General features: G+C 45.0%; 1 protein-coding gene across 1 annotated transcript in view; it reads left to right on the forward strand.

Annotated features, from left to right (window-relative positions):
• SELENOI (selenoprotein I) overlaps positions 1–20,505 on the forward strand; it is a 60,608-nt gene that overhangs the window by 13,775 nt on the left and 26,328 nt on the right. The window contains exons 2-3 of the mRNA XM_014601693.3: positions 18,794–18,862; positions 19,194–19,302. Of these exons, the coding sequence (XP_014457179.1) occupies positions 18,794–18,862; positions 19,194–19,302 (178 nt within the window). The remainder of the gene's footprint in view (positions 1–18,793; positions 18,863–19,193; positions 19,303–20,505) is intronic.

Genomic DNA, 20,505 nt, shown 5'->3' on the forward strand with positions numbered 1-20,505 from the left:
GTGGAGAGGTACCTGGGGAATCAGATGTCATGCAAGTTATAATGTATCATGCATCCAATGTCTATATTTAGTCTGTGATTTTTTTTTTGTATCCAGGAGGTTGATGAAGTGAAGTTCATAGGCTCGTCTGTGAAAGGTATTTTGTAAATTCCCTTTGAGGATTCGATCTGAGGGATTGGAGAGAGAGTGGTTTTCTTGTGAGAAATGTGCCCCCACAGGTAGTTGGGCATTCTTGTCTTTGATAGATTTCCGGTGTGCGTTCATTCTGGTGCGCAGTTGTTTTTTGGTCTCTCCTATGTATTTTCCATCAGGGCATTTGGTGCATTGGATGAGAGAGGATACATTTCTGGAGGTGCAGCTGTAAGATACAGGAATGCTGATGGTTCTGTTGCGGGGGGCAGTAATGTGTTGGCAGGTTTTACATTTCTTGTCATGGCATGTTCTGGATCCATTGGGTGTCTTGTGTCTCTGTCTCACTTAAGACTTATCTTTACTGCAGAAGGCAGTGTAGGGGACATGATAGCAGTTTGCAAATACTTGGGCTGCCAAAAAGCAGAGGGAAAAGCACCTTTTCTCTCTCGCTGCAGAGTGGAGGACACAAACCAGTGGCTTGAATTTGTAGCAAAGTAAATTTAGATTGGATATCCAGGAAAACTTCACTATGAGAATAGCGAGGAAGTGGAATAGATGCCAAGGAAGGTGTGGACTCTCCATCACTGGAGGTCTTCAGGAAGAGGTTGGACAGCCACTGGTTGGGGATGATCTAGGCATAGTGATGCCTATTTTCTACTGTGGATATTTCCTATACTTCTGGGATTTGCTGGTTGCTTCTACCCATCCTGTCCCCTTTTTTTTTCTGCTACTAGTCAGGGTGTTTTTAAGCCTCCCCAGAGGCATTGGGTGTTGGCTGTAGCTAAGACTGGGGACTTTAACTGGAATGTGCCAGTTCTCCTGCTAGGAGCCAAGCCAAGGTTCCTGGCTAAAGGGGCTTGCCCCTTTGCTCAGGCTCAAAGTGATGCTGTATTTGGGATCAGGAAGGAATTTTACCCCGTGGTCAGATAGGTACAGACTAGAGATTTTTGCCTACCTCTGTAGCAAGTCATTGCTCTCTACCCAGGACCTCTTGAGCATATATTGACAACATTTGATAGAAGCAGGACATCGGTTGCTGTGGTTGCCCTGCTTTCCCTGTGCCAGGTTAGGGTGTTAGGTCTAGGTTGCATCAGGCTTGATGGTAGTCTTATGTAGAGTTTAGATTCTGGTTGTATGGGATGGTTTGAATAGGGATCATCCCACTTCAGGCAGGGAGTTGGACTAAACGACCTCTAGAAGTCCCTTCCAGCCCCACTTGTCTATGACTGACTAGTGTGGCCTACACACTTGCATGGGTTGCAACTCAAATATAGTTGAATGAAATTGAGCATTTTTAAAGCAAAGTAAACTTTTCTTCAGTGCCCCTCTCATTTGGCCTGGAGAGTTGATGCTTTCCACAGTCAACAGAGGAATGAAGATGCATCTGTAAAGTTTTCTCTGGCTGCCTCCTGCTCCAAAAAGGAGAGCTTCCTCCAGCCCTCTCCGCTTTAGCGTTTGATGGACCTGGAGTCCCTTATACCAGGCAGATGATAGCGGGCACTGGAGCAGCAAGAGAGTTGAGGCATGCACACTCTGAATGAGCTGCGAAGGAGAGCTAGTACACTGGAGATACGGTCAGCTGGAGATGCAGAAGTTATCATTTTATATCGTGTGCCACAGAAAATGACCTTAAATGATAAACGGGACCCAAGTTAATAAGTACCAGCTTTAAAAGCCCTGCACAACTTCCAACTCACCACGGCCATGGGGCATGGAGCAAACGTGGCTTGTTTGTCTTGGTGCAGCTCTGCTAGCTACTTTTTATTTTTAGCTGTAAATTGGATTTATGAGGGCTTGTCAACTGCAGCAGTTTCCTTTTGATTTAGTTTGGTCTTAAGCTGCAAAAAATTCTTTTCTTAGGCTTTTGTCCTTTGCCTATTAATGGAGTTCCATGTAAAATGGACAGAAAATAGAGCCTTAAGAGCTTCTGTCTGGGGGCGTGATTCTCTGAGACTACAGCATGCAAATGGTTCAAGAAGAGAAAAAATCTGAAGTTTTGATAATTTGCAGTTTGTGCGGCATTCTTCAGGTTACAGTTGAGCTCTACCATTCCGGTTAGCTTTGTGACTCCTAAGTATACACCTTGAAAATGTACTCTTTCTTCCCCCCCCACCCCCCCCAAATAAAAAAAAGGGAAGGAAAGGAAAAGCAAAACAGAGGTTAACATACTAGTTTTCAAAGGCGGTTTGAAGCTGGGTGCCTGAAATTAGACACTTAGTCTGATGTCAGGGAGTGGTGGTGGTTGGCACTCACAGCCCTATTTGAAGCTGCTGGGACAGGTTAGACCGTTTAAGAGCAGGTTAGACAAGCACTTGGCTTGCTTAGGTATTTGGTATCGTTTGAAAATAAAGCTACATTGGAAACGGGCACCACTCAACGCATTCTTGTTAACAGCTCTCGCGCCTCAAGAATAAGGTTCAATTTGTTCATGTTTCCCATTTAATGGCGTTCTGCTTGCACAGCATTATCTTTTTATAGTTAGTTCTCTGCCCAGTAAGTGTCCACTGTGCATTTACGGAAATAGGCTTCTGTGAAAAAGCTAATATCTTCCAAGAGCAGACTACATTCTTGAGTGGCTTTCAGAGGCAGAGGAAAAATGGTAAACACTATGAACTCCTCTCAGATGGACTTCAGAGTCGCATAAAGAACGAGCATGTGATCAGTAACAAGTGAAAAATACCGTTTCTTGGTGGTATAGGTTTTTATCTATGAATAATGGGGTTTCTGCACTTTGAATGGCAGTATAATAAATGGGTGTTTTGTGTTTTATATATACACTATGAGGGGAAAAGTTATTGTCACAGACAGTAGCTTTGGGGTGAGTTTTAAAAATGATACCAGTAGCCTCTCCCTAGTGGTAAAGGTCTATGAAGTTAGGAAGCAATGTAAAACAAAGCTTTGGGGAAGGGACAACCTGGGCAGAAATGATTTGTTATTGATAGCATGATCCCTCACAATTGTAGCACTTATTAGACTTCAGCTGTAGCATCTTGATACTAGAACAGGTGGCACCTTGGAGCGAGCGACTTGTTCAGAAAGGTATAAGCTTTCGCAGGTAACTATCTAGCATCTAATAAAGTAGGCTGTGGTCTGCAAAAGCTTATGGCTTTCTGAATGAGCACGTCTCTAAGGTACCACCCTGCCCTGCCTTCTGCTTGACTGCAAACTAACATGCTAACTAAATCTCATTATCTTGATACAAGTAGGCTGTGTCCAGGCAAGCGTGGCCATGCGCATTCACGCACCGTACATTCAGGCGTTCCCCCGGCTGCCACTTTGCAGTACATACGGGGCTGACCCTGGGAGATCATGGGGTCAAAAGAACCTGCATGGAAAGAAAGTGGGGTGGCGCACGTGACAGCAGCACGTGCCACCCCAAACCAGAGCCTGGCCGGCTAGAGCCACACTTCAGCTGCCATCCAGGCTCCCACCTGCTGGAGTGTCATGGCTGCAGCTTCCCCAGCCCCCAGGACTCCAGGTAAGACTGCTGAGGCCAGCACAGTTGCAGACCCCAGCCTCCCCCACCGGGGCAACCTGCCGCACACCACAGCATGCATGGCACAGGCTTTCCCTGGGGACAAGGAGCAGTGGCACAAGGTGTGCCGCTACTCCTTGTCCCCAGGGAAACAAACATCTGTCCTCATGTGGACATGGCCATATAGTGTAAGCTGCCTAACACCATGCGGCTGCTCTCTTGTATCTTAGTATGCCTGGTAATTACACCGCTTCCAGGTCGCACTGATTTTTTTTTTTTTATTTTCCCCCCCCCAAAACTTGGAAACTATTAGTAGAATCAAGGCTCTAAATGTATACTTTTCTTACCCTCTGATGCCTAATTGGATCTTTGAGGTGTCCCTGTTGTATGATTTAAAAAAAAGAAAAAAAAAGTCGTCCTATATGAACCCCTCATTTCTCTTGTAAAGGCTATAGAAGCTAGAGGGTAATCAGTTAAAATAATTCTGTGCAAAGCCTGGATTTTGGCAGCCTGAACGCTGTCCATTGTCCTGTTGGCTTGTTTTGTAGGTCAGCACAGGGAAAGCTCTCTAAATCACTTGTCAGGGCCATGTGGTTTTTGCTTGGATGACTTTTGTACTGAGTTAACTCTACTTTATTTCTCAAATTCTAAGATTTCGTGTGTCAAGTGGGAGGAATAATTTCTGATGCCGTTTTAAATGTAATTGATCTGGTAGAACTTCGGGTTTGGGTTTTTTTTTAAGTAGTTTTTTATGGCCAATTGACTCTGAGAATAATGAATGCTAATAGATGGATGGCAAATACGTCCCCCCGCTTGCTCTTTCTCTCCCCTCCCTCCCTCCATGTGCCTTGAAACTGCTGGAGTCTAAAACTATTAGTCGCTCTTAAAGCCCTGCCCTGCGGTTTTAAATAAAGTTAGTGATTTAAATAGCCTTGCTTTCCAACCAGCCCTACAACAGCCCCTCATCCATCGTGTTTGTGTCTGCACTGTCCAGTTTAGGTTTTAAACTATTTGGGAGGCGCGGCATATGATAACTGCCCCACCGCAGGCATTACTGTGTGCTGAGCAATTCTGACGCACACTGAATCAATAGAGCATTCTTCTGGTTATTTATTTACTGCACCATTCAAATCAGTTTCTAAATAAATTGATTTTCATTCTGGCACTATTTTTGTGTGTGGACAAAGTCTAGTGTCTGGGTTGTGCCATGTCTGGCTGGCTTCTGCTCAGGTTGTGTTGTTTACCAGAGATCTTTTCAGTATTTAGCTGGATGGTCCAGCAATTAACTCCTTGCAGGTTTTGGATACCATGGTGATTAAGCATTTAGAAAAAAATCCCAGGATAGTTGCCTGTTTTTTCACCCAAACCTGATATTTTAGAGAATTTTGCTTTGCATGTGAAGAGAGTGCATCCAAGTTGCAAATGTGCCAAATACCAAACTTGTTGTATTGTTCTGGCCAGGAGTGGAAGAGAGAATCCATAACTTGTCCGTGCACTTGTAGTGAATAAATGTCAGAATTGAGAGATGATTTTTCTTTCCAAAGGGCACTGTAAGTGCTATACATATCAATTGTTATATATTTTTTTTTTTTGGGGGGGGGGGGGGGGGTCCTGCCTTCATAAATGTCTCTCCCTCTTTTCCCGTGTTGTTCTGGAGCAGTCTCCTCATTTTTTAGGAAATCTACCAGTGGCAGAAAGGATTAGCATAGAAAAGATATAGGTATCCTTGTTACAGCATTGTCTAGAGCTGCTCTGGGCAGGATTAGTTTCCAGTGCCTTGTCTGTGCTATTACTGTCGCTGTTTGGAGCTACACTAGTAGTAACTTCCAAAAAATGCTAGTGTCAAAGGCCCCCCTGTAGAATGCCTTTCTTTTCTATTGCTAAAGGAAAAATGAAATGCACCAAAGATCATGGACTTAAAACTTTCCAGAATATGAGGTGCTCAGCTTTGCACAGTGCTAAGAGCACATTGCTGTCAGACAAACGTGTAGAATGTGTACTCCAGAGTGGAGAGTTTTTCTGTAAAAACAGCATCTTTGAGGACCCTTTTTATCTGGCTCATTTCTGACGTGCTCGTGATCAGAATACAAACTGACTTAGTGGCTAGTCCTGCAAGCTAAGTTGACTTTTTCCTCTCTCATGTATCCAGGGCAAAATTTGGCATCCATACAGCCCCTCTGCTTCTGGTGCATGTGACCCATGAAATTGGTCATAGCTAAGAGAAGGTGCTGGGTTGTGTTCCTTTTTGTGGGTAATAATTTACAGGAGGAAAAATCAGCGAAGACTTTGAATTGCTGGTGTCAGCCAGTAGGTAATATGTGCAATAAGGGATTACGTTTCAGAGTGGACATCTGCTTCAAGTCGGCTTCAACGTCCTTGGCTCTCCATGTGGGCTCTTAAGGAGACTCGCCATCAAAGTGATTTATAATGCAGCTAGGAACAGTAACCGTAGGACAGGACTGAGCTGGTGCTTCCGCAGTTCTGGTTAGCTGGTTTACTGCAGCAGGTAGAGCAGTTTTGCTGTGGATTAGCACTGCCTTGCCAACCAGTGCCAGCTCTGCATCAGTCTCCTAGTGGTGCTGTCCTCTTCATTGTTATAACAGCCTATTGTCTGTAACAGCGATCTTGCTTAATGAGTAAAATTATACTTCCTCTCAGATAGCACTAGGATCAATTCACTTCAGTGTATGAAGTTCTGTTTGTTTGGAGTTTTTTACCTCTCTCATTTGTAGACAACAGTTGTAAACAGAGATCCGAGTTTTGGTGTAGTTTTACGTGCTGCTTTGCATTGCAGGCACAGCATTACAGCACTTCAAGCTTCCTTGATCTTGGCAGGACTATCTGATGTTAAGATTTCATGAGATTGTCTTTATCTTGTAGCTTTATTTAATTCTGTTCAATGAGGACAATACTGCCCTAAAAAAACATGCCCTCCTTGCCCTTTCTGGCATGTAATGGCATAACGTAACCATATTGTACAAGATGCTGTAACTCCTGTCCTCACTGAAGTAAATCCTGATCACTTGTTTGAATGAAAAATATGAGATAAGTGACTTTGGCAATGTATCCCTTGACTTCTGTTTGCTCTTGCTCTGCTGTAGGTGGAGGGAAGGGGAGACGTGCTGGGATACTTTGTTCTCTCCTGTTGAATGTCAGGGACTGGTCCCATTCCCTACAGTCCATGGCCCTGTTGTGTGCAACTTCATAAGGAATCAAATGATGTCTTTAGGGGTAGTAAGACTGAAAGGGCATTGCTCTGTTAAAACAAAAAACAATGGACTTCATTTCGTTAAGCTGTATGATCAGCCTTCTTAAGGGAGAGCAGAGTCTTGTATCAGGGCTTCATGTAATTTCATCATCAAGCACATAATGTTACGAGCTTGTGCAACAGGGTACTCTAAACCTTAACAAGCCCTTCCTTAACTAAGTATGAGGATTAGTTAAAAATGTGTGCAAATGTCTTGCCACTTGAACTTCAGATACAGGTTGGTCCCATTCTGAATTGCTTCCCAAAAGTAGGTCTGCAGTTTGAGGTAAAAAAAGAATGTTGCCCAGTAAGCCAATAAAACCCACTTGTCAAAGTGAAATATAAATGCTTCTTAAAGGTTACCTTTCTAGCCTAGCAGAATACCTAGGCAGTAGCCTTAAAACAAAGCATTGCACTCACTACCTGCTTCATTTGCCTCTGCTGTCAACGCCAGTTGTGTGAGATGGCCTCCCTTTATGAAGAGAATGCCAATCCAGTGAACTGAGTTTTCAAAATGCTCCCCAAGTCCCTTCGGAGTGGTCTTTTAATGAGTTCATCTCTTTACAAGACTGTATTCACCAATTCAGTTTAGATCTGATTGTTAGTGTGTGTAAATCCTTGGCTTATAAACTACCACTGAGGGCATTCTTGTACTTTTCAGTGCGGCCCTTGGCTTTCTTCGTGGCGTTTACTAGCATAAGGGGAAATTCATCTCATTGTTGTCACACACTGGCTTTAAATTTCTTATTAGCCGTGTCCCCAGTATTTTTCGGGTAAAATGTTTTGCTGTCCTAAATTTCCTACAACTACAGTTAGCTGTGGTATTCACCTCCTATTCTAGCTGTATGGATTGCTCTGTGCTGTCAAGCAGCTGCAGCTTTAAATATAGTTGCGTTTCAGTAATGGGTGCAGTCATTGTACCAACTCCTGGAGTATAAAAGTGCCTTTTTACCAGTCTGGGTGACCTTTTTAAATATTAAAATACATAGGAATCCACTTCCACAAAAGATGCTATTTTAAAACAGGATCGTTATTTCTGACATTTGCCTAATTTGGGTAGGGGTTTGCTGCCTATGTATACAGTGTTTAATTTCAACGCTATATTTCTACAACCTGCTGAAAAAACTTGCTGTCATAATTGATTCCAGCCACACATGGTAGTGATGAACTTGGAAAGAGCAGGACTCCGAAAGGTGTAGTTGTTTCATTTATTGCATCTCATTTGCTTTTTGCACATAGTGCAGGTGATGTTTGAGGCCATGCTAACTTCCATTGGGAAACAGCAGGAGTGGAGAGACAGGACAGCAAGATTTAAGAGGGGAGGAAGCTTAAAGCCAAATGGTTTGCTCTTTAAATGCAGCACTTCTAAAGAAAATGGCATGAGGCTTTAAAGCTGCCGCTCTGTATTTGCTTCACTCTCAGGTGCCTGAGAATTGCTGAAGCTCTGGACTCTGGGATGGGATGGCTGGCTCGTCTAATTTTGTTCCTTTTGTTAACCAACAACCACGCTGAGCTGTTAGATGGGAACCTATTGCTCTGGAACAGCAGAACACTGGACCTAAATTAACCTGCTGGGAGAGCCTCTTGTGTAGTGTAGCTTTATTCCAGATGCATCCTGCTAGGGGCTTTCTTTGTTTGCTGTGTTCTGCAGCATAAAATGAAGATCGAGTCTGCAGCAAGAACTGAGGACTATGCTGCCTGGAGGTGTATCCTGACTCTATGAATTGAGTTAGGCTGTCCATCTGCATCCAAGCGCAGATGGCCATTCGTCAAAATGAGATCTTGGCCTCCGGAAATGCTACTCTCAAACATCAGCTTTACCTATGCAGCCCATCCTTGAGGCTGGGTGTGGCAAGTTCTTCCAGCCAAGAACGACTGGAGGAAAATTGATTTTGAGACAAGCTATGACTGTTCAGTCATGTAGACAAATTGTGCTTGCATGAGAATAAGAACTGCTTACCTTCTGCGGGTGAAGGGGCCTTCCTTACAAGTTGAAGCCCTCACCTACAGATCTCTAGTGTTAAGCAGCTTGAATTACCATTTAAATGACATTCTTAGATGTAGCAGCAGGTAGTCAGCAAGTCATTTGTTTTGTTTCCAGCTGTAACTTTAAATGGATATGCTGCTCAATGAGGAGCAAGTCTACAAGGCAAGTGGATGTTCCCTATAACTCCGGGCTATAGGTTTCCTTGGTGGAAGCGACTGTATGCCTTTTTTCCCCCTTTTCTCTTGCTCTGTTTTAAGGGTCCAACTTCAGACTTTCTGCACCTTTCATTAAGGATTTCTCCTCTTGCTCCCTGTCTTCAAAACAGAGCACTACAGATTTGCACACACCCTTTGTGGGTTTCTCTTCTCTAAAAGAGTACTCTCAAGTACTTCTGTGGGCAGGAAAGGAAGCTACAAAAGCCACATTCCTCCCTGCCCCGCTCCGCTCACTAAGACGAATGCTGGCCAGTCCATTCGAACAGCAATGCCTCACAGATGCTCTTGGCTTGCTCAGAAATGGAAGTGCGAGTAGTTCTATTATTCTGTTACGTGTCAAAGGAAGGAACTTTGCCACCTTTTTCCATGTGTCACGCTGAGCATGAATTGAACTGTGGCCAGTCTTGGCACTCGGATGTTCTCTGAGTTGTTAGATACTCTGGTCAATTGATTCAGCCAAACCTTGTTGCTTATGTGGTGGGGAAGGGGAGTGGGAAAGCCTAGGATGTCCAGAGGCTATCTAGCTAGTTTATGGATGTACATTTCTTACAATGGCAAGAAGCATGTTCTGCAGAAAAACACTGGCCCAATATTATAGTATTGGAGTCCTGGCTTCTGTGCCACCCTGCATCCTGTAGGCAAGTCTGATTTGTTGCCTGTCCCCTCATCTGTATAAGGAGCATAATATTTGTCCCCCCATATGGAATTTGTGAGGGTGGTTTGGGAAAAAGAGACAGGAAAACATGCAAGTAGATCAAGTTAAGACACTTAAAATGTGGGGTGCTTCCCTTTAGCTCCAAGCTGTTTAGTTGCTTTCTAATTCCAGGTGGTTATGAAGATAATGTGATTGAGCAGCTTTCTACCTCTTTGTCTCCTTGCCATTACTTTAAATCTGATTATCTCATAAACCACTTGAAGTGCCATGCTTTAATTAAACCTGGTACTGAAATGCCTAGTGGGTAATGCAAATTGTGCCTGCCTAGATAACGAGAGAGAATTGCTCTTCGTTAGCTCTTCATCAGGTAGGACTTCAGATTGTTTAACACATGCTCTCATGAATTCCCCATCTTTACAGACTAGTTCATACTGGAAAAGACCTTATTTTATATGTTGGGTGGTTCTTTTCCACTCATTCCCAGCACCATATTGCAGTGACAAAACTACTTTTTCTAAGCCTTTCTCATAAATTGTGTCCTCTGTCCCTGTAACCATTACTTTCAGTGGCTTCCTGTCTTTCATTGTCTTTCCTTATGACCTTTTTTGGAGAGGGTGTAGAGATTATAATTAAAGGCCAAAAGAAAATCTTCCCCTGATCAGTAGCTGTTGGCTAGTGGTTCAAGGCTATCTTCGTTTGTTCTTCAGAGCTGCCTTTTGTTGCTATATTCCACTGTATTTTAAGAAGAAAGTGAAGGTAAATAGATGGTCCTGCAGCTTCTTTTTCCAGGCAGAAGGGAAGCCATTGTAAAATGACTTTGGTTATGGGGAGAGTTTCCCTAAGTCCTTCCTTGGACTGGGGATCACTCTAAGGTGGGTGCAACTTTGCAAGCACTTTAGAGGTGAGTCTTTATGAACTTGTTCCATACACACCATCTATCTGTGACCTTTTTGTCCAGAGCAGTGCAGAATTATGGATCAATCAAGGAAATAAATGTTAGCCAGGTCACACTGTGTTAAGCACTGACTAGTCAGCCTTGGAATTTATAGCCATTGAAATATTTCTTGGGATTTTACCAAAATGCCACCTGGGTAAGAGGACTTTAGACAGGATAATCTTTGTACCCTTGCATCAGATATTAGCAAGCAGATAACAACTTGCAGCATTCTTTAGGGTGAGTTAGTATCTGATTTATTGCTTTTACAGGAAGCTTTTTTTCTGGGGGGGGCTCTGAAAATACCATTTGTCCAAAGGAGGTAGGAGTCTTTCCAAGGGAATACTAGCAATTTCTACAGAATCTGGGCTTTAATTAATAGTTAATCACGCTTGAGTGTCAGGGCTTCTCATTCAAGCACTGTCTTGCATTGATTTATAGATATATTTTAGTGCTTCTTCACGGTGCTTACTTGGCTTTCCTTTTTTTTTTTTTTAATTGTACAGCTATTAACTCCAGAACTAATGTGGGTGGAACATAAAGACAGGGCTGTCGTATCTTGCTGAGGCAACACAGGCTTTGTTAAGGTCATTTTTAAATTACTCTGCATTGTTACCCTTAAATGAACTAGTTTACTTTCTGATCGCTAATTCTAGTGAACGGAACAGTCCTCAGAAAGCTAAATTCTCCTTCGAGATCGTCATCTGTCTCAGTTGCAGCAATTTCCCTTTCTCTGGCAGGGGCCAGTGTAATTTTGCACCACTTGTACTGAGACTGCGATGAAGCTCCCTTTCCTAATCACGCTCCCTCTTCTTTATCGCATCAAACTTAAGATGCCCATCTTCATTCTTCAGCCTGTCCCTCCCGAGGTCCAGGACTACAGCACATAGGAGCATTGGTAGCATAATAAACTGTCATTGATTGACACAAGCGCATCCTGAAGCTGATGACTGTTTTGTGTGGGTCTTCGAAATGCAAGGTAAAAGTTCATTCAGCAATAAAGGTTAAAACTTTGCATTTCAGGGTCATAATTTGAATTTTTGTCATATGGGGATATACACGATTCCCTTGTCCTCAGGAATGCCTTAAATTTCTTCCTTCCTCTGCTGCTGGGGTTAGGCCAGGAATGAGCCATGTTGTGTAACCAGAGTAAAAGTTGTCTCCCCCTTCCTTCAAATACCTGACCAATAGCTTAATTATAACAAACCCTCTTTTTAACAATCCCAACAGCAGGGGCCAAACTCTTGCTTTACTGTGGGGTAGCAAATGATAAGCGTTTTTACACTGAACACTCTCTTTTAGGGAACTTTTGTCCTGGTCCTGCAGTGGGTTCCTTATAATGAGGTTGCACATTATGTCCTTTTCATGGATTCTTCAGGAAAAAAAAAAACCCACCTGCTTTCCCACGTTGGGCATGTAATTAGGTCTGTTCTTGTTAGTCTGAACACGTAAAACTATATTTAATCATGAGGTACAGGGTGGAGAGTAGGTTTTGTACCTTGGCTATCCAGGACAGGCAAAATAGACGAAGTGGTGATTTTTATATTTTAGCTTGCCTGTTAGTACTAGCTCAGTGTGTTGTAACTATAATAATGTAATTGTTTCCTTACGCAATTAAAGGCTTCAATTTTTATGTAGCGTAGCCACACAGAAGTAAGGAAGTCTGTCTCACTTTTATTCACCACCTTCTGCATGTGTGTCTCCTTGTTACTGCATATTTGGGTGAATATCGATACCACACAATACAGTACAATTTTTAGCTCAGTGTGATTTTTTTTTTTTTTTTTTTTTCTTCAGAACGAATCGTTTCCCTTGGGTTCTTAGTCCCCTTTAATAGGTATCAAATTAATTTTCAAAGGGTAGAGGTTCAGCGCTTTCTGAAAATAACCCCTCCACCTCGCATTACAATGCTTCATATTGTTAAGAGGTGTAATTTGCTGGAAGGGAATTAACTGTTGTCCAGCAAAGCGCCACTTAACTCTTTTATAATTCAAACCTTGTGTGATTGTGAGGGACCTGCTTCAAGTCCTGAAATGGATCAGGGTAACTTGATGCTGTTGACTACCAGGTTACCTGGGAGGAAAGACTCCTCATGTTCTTTATGGTCCTTACCGTGCAAACTGCTTAACTTGTGCAGTTCATTGCCATAGGAAGTGATGGAGGCAGAGAACACATCCAGGTTCAAAAAAGGACTGGATAAAGTCATGGGTAGTAGATCTATTAATGGCTATTATAAGATTATAGAAAATGAGTGTTGAAGGGACCTCGAGAGGTCGCATCTAATCCACCCCCTGCTCAAAGCAGGACCAACTCCAACTACATCTCAGCCGAGGTTTTGTCTACCCGGGTCTTCAAAACATCCAGGGATGGAGACTGCACCTCTCTGAGGAGCCTGTCCCAGTGCTTCACCACCCTCCTCATGAGAGAGTTCATAGATTCATAGATTCATAGATGTTAGGGTCGGAAGGGACCTCAATAGATCATCGAGTCCGACCCCCTGCATAAGCAGGAAAGAGTGCTGGGTCTAAATGACCCCAGCTAGATACTCGTCTAACCTCCTCTTGAAGACCCCCAGGGTAGGGGAGAGCACCACCTCCCTTGGGAGCCCGTTCCAGACCTTGGCCACTCGAACTGTGAAGAAGTTCTTCCTAATGTCCAATCTAAATCTGCTCTCTGCTAGCTTGTGGCCATTGTTTCTTGTAACCCCCGGGGGCACCTTGGTGAATAAATCCTCACCAATTCCCTTCTGTGCCCCCGTGATGAACTTATAGGCAGCCACAAGGTCGCCTCTCAACCTTCTCTTGCGGAGGCTGAAAAGGTCCAGTTTCACTAGTCTCTCCTCGTAGGGCTTGGTCTGCAGGCCCTTGACCATACGAGTTGCCCTTCTCTGGACCCTCTCCAGGTTATCCGCATCCTTGAAGTGTGGCGCCCAGAATTGCACGCAGTACTCCAACTGCGGTCTGACCAGCGCCCGATAGAGGGGAAGTATCACCTCCCTGGACCTGTTCGTCATGCATCTGCTGATGCACGATAAAGTGCCATTGGCTTTTCTGATGGCTTCGTCACACTGCCGGCTCATGTTCAACTTGGAGTCCACTAGGACTCCAAGATCCCTTTCCACCTCCGTGCCACCCAGCAGGTCATTCCCTAGGCTGTAGGTGTGCTGGACATTTTTCCTCCCTAGGTGCAACACTTTGCATTTCTCCTTGTTGAACTGCATCCTGTTGTTTTCTGCCCACTTGTCCAGCCTATCCAGGTCTGCCTGCAGCTGTTCCCTGCCCTCCGGCGTGTCCACTTCTCCCCATAGCTTTGTGTCATCTGCAAACTTGGACAGAGTACATTTCACTCCCACGTCCAAGTCGCTGATGAAGACATTAAAGAGTATCGGTCCAAGGACTGAACCCTGCGGGACCCCACTGCCCACACCCTTCCAGGTCGAGACCGACCCATCTACCACGACTCTTTGGGTGCGACCCTCTAGCCAATTCGCCACCCACCGGACTGTGCAGTCATCCACATCACAGCCTCTTAATCTGTTCACCAGTATGGGGTGGGATACCGTATCGAAGGCCTTCCTGAAGTCCAAGTATACGACATCCACCCCTCCTCCTGTGTCCAGGCGTTTCGTAACCTGGTCATAGAAAGAGACTAGATTGGTCAGGCACGATCTGCCCGCCACAAACCCATGCTGGTTTCCCCTCAGCATAATTTGCCCTGCCGGGCTCTCACAAATGTGAGCCTTGATAATTTTTTCAAATACTTTACCAAGGATGGAGGTGAGACTGACCGGCCTATAGTTGCCCGGGTCCTCCTTCCTCCCCTTCTTGAAAATGGGGACCACATTAGCCCTTTTCCAGTCCTCCGGGACTTGGCCTGTGTGCCACGAGCATTCGAATATTCCCGCCAGTGGCTCTGCAATGATGTCGGCCAGTGCCTTCAGCACCCTCGGATGGAGCCCATCCGGGCCTGCCGACTTAAAGGCATCCAGTTCTTCCAAGTGACTCTGCACCATCTCAGGATCTACGCATGGCAGTCTGGCGCCTTGCTGCTGCCTCTCTACAACCCCAGTGAGAGACTTGTCGTGCCCCTCACTTAGGAACACTGAGGCAAAGAACTCGTTGAGGAGTTCAGCCTTGTCCCCCCTGTCTGTCACCAATTGCTTCTGCCCATTTAGCAGGGGTCCTATTCCTCCCTGGGCCTTCCTTTTACTCCCTATGTATCTAAAAAACAATTTCTTGTTGTCCTTTACTTGGGTTGCCATCCTCAGCTCCATGGTAGCTTTGGCCCGCCTAACTGCCTCCCTACAAGCACGAGCAGAGGAGGTATATTCATCTTTAGTGATCTCACCCTGTTTCCACTTTTTATGTGCTCCCCTTTTGGCCCTTAGGCTGCCCTGGATTTCTCTGGTCAGCCATGGAAGCCTCCTGGCCCCTTTCCCTCTTTTGCCTCGCTCGGGGATCGTCTTGCTTTGTGCCCGAAGGATCGTTTCCTTTAGGCACAGCCACCCTTCTTGGGCTCCCATCCCATCAAAACTCCTACTCTGCAGTGCGTCCTTGACTAATCGCCTGAGTGCATTGAGATCAGCTTTCCTAAAGTCTAGCACTTGCACCCTACTAGTTACCTTACCCACTCGCCGTCTTACGTTGAATTCTATTATAAGGTGATCACTGTCTCCCAGATAGCTACCGATTTGGAGGTCCCCTATCATGTCATCTCCCGTTGCCAATACCAGATCCAGTATGGCATTCCCCCTAGTGGGACCATGCACCTCCTGTGTCAGGTGGAGGTCCTGTACACAGGTTAGAAACCTGCGTGAGCGATGGGACCTTGCTGTCTGCGTCTCCCAGCAGATGTCCGGGTAGTTTAGGTCCCCCATGACTACCGCCTCTTTAGCTTTCATGGTCTCCGAGAGTTGCCTCAGGAGCCCCGCATCTATTTCTTCCCCTTGGTGTGGGGGTCTGTAGCAGACCCCTACCACCAAATCCCTTTCTCCTTGCCCCCCATGTAGCCTAACCCACAATCCTTCTACTTCCTCAGCCTCGGATTCTGTCTTGATGAGGGTTGATGTATATTGCTCACTGACATAAAGTGCAACCCCCCCCCCCCTTTCTTCCCCGACCTGTCCTTTCTGTACAATCTATAGCCCTCAATATGTACCGCCCAGTCATGGGATGAATCCCACCAGGTCTCTGTTAGCCCCACTAAGTCATAGGTGTTTAGTGCAAGCAGGAGCGCTAGTTCATCCTGCTTGTTCCCCATGCTCCTAGCATTAGTATATAGGCACTTGAGCCCTGCGACTGGTGCCTTTGCTGCCCCCCCGCTCCGAGTCCCAAGGGGCCCATTGTTTCTTACCTTCTTGTTCCTTACCTGTTCTGTTGTGCTGGCCTCCCCATGGCTTTCAGGTTCCCAATGTTCTCCTTCTTCAGGCTGGGCTGTCCTTGTGGGTGCCACATGGTTTGGTGGTCCACAGCTTCCCCTGCCCTCGTACTCCCCTCCCCCCGACGAGCCTAGTTTAAAGCGCGCCGGAGGAGATCCGCCAACCTAGAAGAAAACACACGCTTACCTTTGGGGGACAGGTGAAGCCCATCCCAGCTGAGCATGTCCCTCGTCGTGATGTGTGGGTCATGGTCCAGGAAGCCGAAGCCTGCCTCGAGGCACCACTGCCGAAGCCGCCAGTTGGTCTCTCTGATGCAGTTCTCCTGCCGTCTTCCTCGTCCGGTCACTGGTAGGATGGAAGAGAAAACCACCTGTGTACCGAACTCCTTCAGCACGCCGCCCAGAGCACAGTAGTCCGCCATCAAGTGATCGGGGGTTCTCCTGGCCACATCATTAGTACCCACATGGACTAGGACCATGGGGTAATAATCGGTGGGCTTGATCCTGGCCTGGATTACCTCCGTCACATCCCGAATCTTTGCTCCAGGGAGGCAGCATACCTCTCGTGCCGAGGGGTCCTGGCGACAGATGGGTCCTTCCGTACCTCTCAGGATGGATCCGTACCTCTCAGGATGGAGTTGTTTCCGAATATCTAATCTCAGCTTCTCTTGCTGCAGTTTGAGCCCATTGCTCCCTGTTCTGTCATCTGCGCCCACTGAGGACAGTCCAGCTCCATCCTCTTTGCAGGGAGGTGAAGGCTACTATCAAATCCCCGCTCAGTCTTCTGTTCTGCAGACTAAATCAGCCCAGTTCCCTCAGCCTCTCCTCACCAGTCCTGTCCCCCAGCCCCACAACCGTTTTCATCGCCCTCCACTGGACTCCAATGTGTCCACATCCTTTCTTTAGTGAGGGGCCCACAACTGGACACAGGACTCCAGATGTGGCCTCCGCAGTGCTGAAAAGAGGGGAAGAATCGCTTCCCTCAATCTCCTGGCAACGCTCCTACTAATACAGCCCAGGATATCATTGAACAGAACAGCTTGAGATGTTTCCTCTGGCATCTCTCACCCAGTAGATGGTGGATGCCAGAGAGAGTATTGAATAGATCTGGCTAGACAGAGCCTTGGCTAGGATGATGTAGTTGGGGTGGTCCTGCTTTGAGCATGAGGTTGGACTAGGTGTCTCCTGAGGTCCCACCCAACCTTCATCATCTTCGATTCTAGGAGAGTATTGGATAAAGTGATAGATCACATAGACATATCCATTTCAGTGCTCTCCCTTCATAGCATCCATTTCTGGCAATGTTGGAATCCAAATACTGAGCTAGATGAACCATTATTCCAACTCAGTATGGTGCTACTTATGCTCTTAACTAGTTTAGAAGCTATATCACAAGGGAATTAAATTTCTATAAATAGTGTTTTATTGTAAAGGAAGATGGAATAAAATATGGGGTCAAATGAATGAGGGGTCAAATCTGGCCAGAGTTGTGTTGAAAACATCAATTCCCTTTTATACCCTTTGTTCTGAGACTCATACCTTTTTGGATGACCAATATATCATCTATGAATGACCACCTCTTCTATTGTTTCACTTCTCTCTGTAGACCTCAGTAATTTCTTAGTGTACTTGTAGGATCAGGTCTAAGGCAGAGGTCAGTTATCACCAATCCTATCCAGAGCCCCTTGCTTTTCATTTGCTTATTGTTAACCTGCAAGATTGTGCTTTCAGTCCTTAACATGACCCCCAGACAGACTGGAGAGTCTGTCTGCAGTTCATCCTCTCTTCCTTTTGTCTTGTGTTACTAAAACTGTTCTTGTTTAGGATGCCGGTTATCTGTCATTGTTAGACCGCGTCAAGGGAAAGCGCATCTCCCCTCCCCTATGCTGTTTCCATTGCTGTTAGTCACTGCTTCCAGATCGCAGTATTTCTTACTCTGTTTGACAACTTTGTACAATCTTTGCAGACATCTGCATGGAAAGGTGTTCACTTTGTTGAATAGATGTGTTGCTTTTGTGTGCTCCTGCAGCACTCTCCATTTGAGGCAGTGCCTTTTGCTTCTGCTTTAACACTGGCAGCGTCCAGCATATTAACACTTCATTTGAGCTGCGCAGCTGATGAACTGTTTATTCTATTGGCTTCCCATTTCTATCATCATTTTGTTGATGCTACTTAGGTTGTAAACTCAGTGGGGGAGGACTCTTTAATTGCTTGTGTTGCATTCGGCACAATGGTTTCTGACTTGAGCACCACCATACAAAAACAACCCCCCCCCCCCCCCCAATGTTTTTTATTTTTCATCCCCAGCTGTGTGATCTGGTGCGAACGGGATTCTCTAGCAATTCACAATTCGTTTTCATGGGCCCACTTTCCTTTTGAGGAGCAGGAGGTTTGAGTCTAATAAATAATTAATTGGTAGTCCTGCTTTACAGGAATTGTGGCAGTTTGTAGGCAGGGTTGTTGTAGAAGTGGGAACTCTTGGTCCTAGTGGATCCAGCGCATGGAGAGTGGGGTGAGCTGCAGATTTTCCTGTTTGTCTTGTGATGATTTTAAAGAGCCTTGTAACCATTTTCCTGTTCTGTTGGCAAGTAGTGGCTAATCCTTTCCCTGGCATGAAATATTGCGACATCTTGACGCGTGGCACAGAGGGAGTACGGGGGCCAGAAGACGCCTGATCCCTGGAGAACTTGATATTGTACCAGCCAACTTGTTTGGCTTTGTGGAACGATTCCTGGAGCCTTCACCTAACCACTGTTCTCTTCTCCTTCACAGTACAGTGCCGTGGACAGCAACCCGCTCTCCCTGTACGTCATGCATCCGTTCTGGAACACGGTGGTGAAGGTGAGGAGGCTTCCAGCTGCTTGTGGTTCTGTGCTGGAGATGGAAGGGCAAAAATGTGGGTCACTGCAAAACTAGACCCTGCGGGATTTCATTTGAAATGAACCCTGCCTTGTTCATTTTGTGACTAATGCAAAAATGTCTAAGAAGGATGCTAACAATCTGGAGATGAGGGCTGCACCATAATAATTTTTAGAAGCTGCTGCTAAATTTTAAAAGCTGCATCTAATGCCAATAAGTAGTCACCTCCTCTCCAGTGTAGCTAAAAGCTATGTGTTGTGCTTATTTTATGTGCTAATGAGGTTCTCTGTGCTTTTTTGCTGCTTTTCCATAGATTTTCCCCACTTGGCTGGCCCCAAATCTGATAACCTTTTGTGGCTTCCTTCTGCTTGTCTTCAACTTCTTCCTCATGGCATACTTTGACCCCGATTTTTATGCTTCTGGTAAGATTACTTGTTTCGGTTTGTTTTAAATGTTGGGAGCAGAAAACCTCTGATATACGTGTGCTCCATTACCATAGTTTTGCAACTTCATGCACTGACCAATTTTGCTTTCTTATTTATTTCTGTGGAGTGTTTAGAGTTTAAAATATCGAAGGCAGTCACAGGAGGTGTAGAGGATGTTGCTGGCTATCCTGTCATCAACAGCCAAAATGTGACTCATTCCTTCAAGTTGTTGCATGAGAAGAACTAGTAAATAAAAAACCAGAAACAAACGTGTACCTTTTGGAGTCCAGATGAGCTTTTAGCATCTGATTTAAGTTAAAGATCAAAACATCCTATTACATTTACAGACTTGTGGAAAAGCAAGTAGTAATACAGCTACTAATAAACGGCGTATGTTTAAAAATAATTTAGCCTCACGGTAATGAAACACATTTAGCAGGATATTTCAGATTAGAGACTGTTTGTCTAGTTCATCTGTATTTTACAGGGCTCTGTAAAAAGCTGAGTTGTATATTTAACTTTTTGCAATCTCATATCTTTGTGCTACACTGCAGTCACTATGCTGCAGTGATTATATGCACATCTACAACACAGTCCCTGGTAATCTTGCTTTCCTTGTCATTGTGATAAATGACCTGACTGGCGGATTTTATATAGGAGTCTTGTTAGACTGCTTTAATTTAAATTTTTTGCCTCCATTTGTGCAGGAGAGAGGATTTAAGATATTCGGTTTTCTGGAAGTCTCTGTATAGCAACCTTTGTCCTTAATCTTTGTGGATAGGTCTGTTTGGCCTCCTGTTTCGGAAGGGATCCTGTGAAGTCCTGCTACGTGCTTGTTAGCATAGAGGACATAAAAAAGGAATAAGTGTCCTATAAATAAAGAGGAAGAAATATGGTTAATTCTAGGCCTAGTACCTAGTTCTTGTCTGGAAACTAATCTAGATATTGGTTCTATAAAGCTGCATAAAAATGATTAGCAGGTACTAGGATTCTGGGCAAGTATTACGTTATTTTATTGTTTTGAAGGCACAGAGCTAAAAGGTCTAAGAAAATCCTATTTCAGTGCACACAGGTACCAATTTTTGAAGCATGATCATCTTATGAGAGCCTGATTTCCTCCCTACCCCCTTCCTACCTCCTTATTTACCCCTTACCTTATTCGTTATTTGTACCAGGGAAGAAGTGAGTGTACAATGCTAG

This window comes from Alligator mississippiensis, chromosome 1 (assembly GCF_030867095.1).
Source record: "Alligator mississippiensis isolate rAllMis1 chromosome 1, rAllMis1, whole genome shotgun sequence".
Taxonomy (NCBI): domain Eukaryota; kingdom Metazoa; phylum Chordata; order Crocodylia; family Alligatoridae; genus Alligator; species Alligator mississippiensis.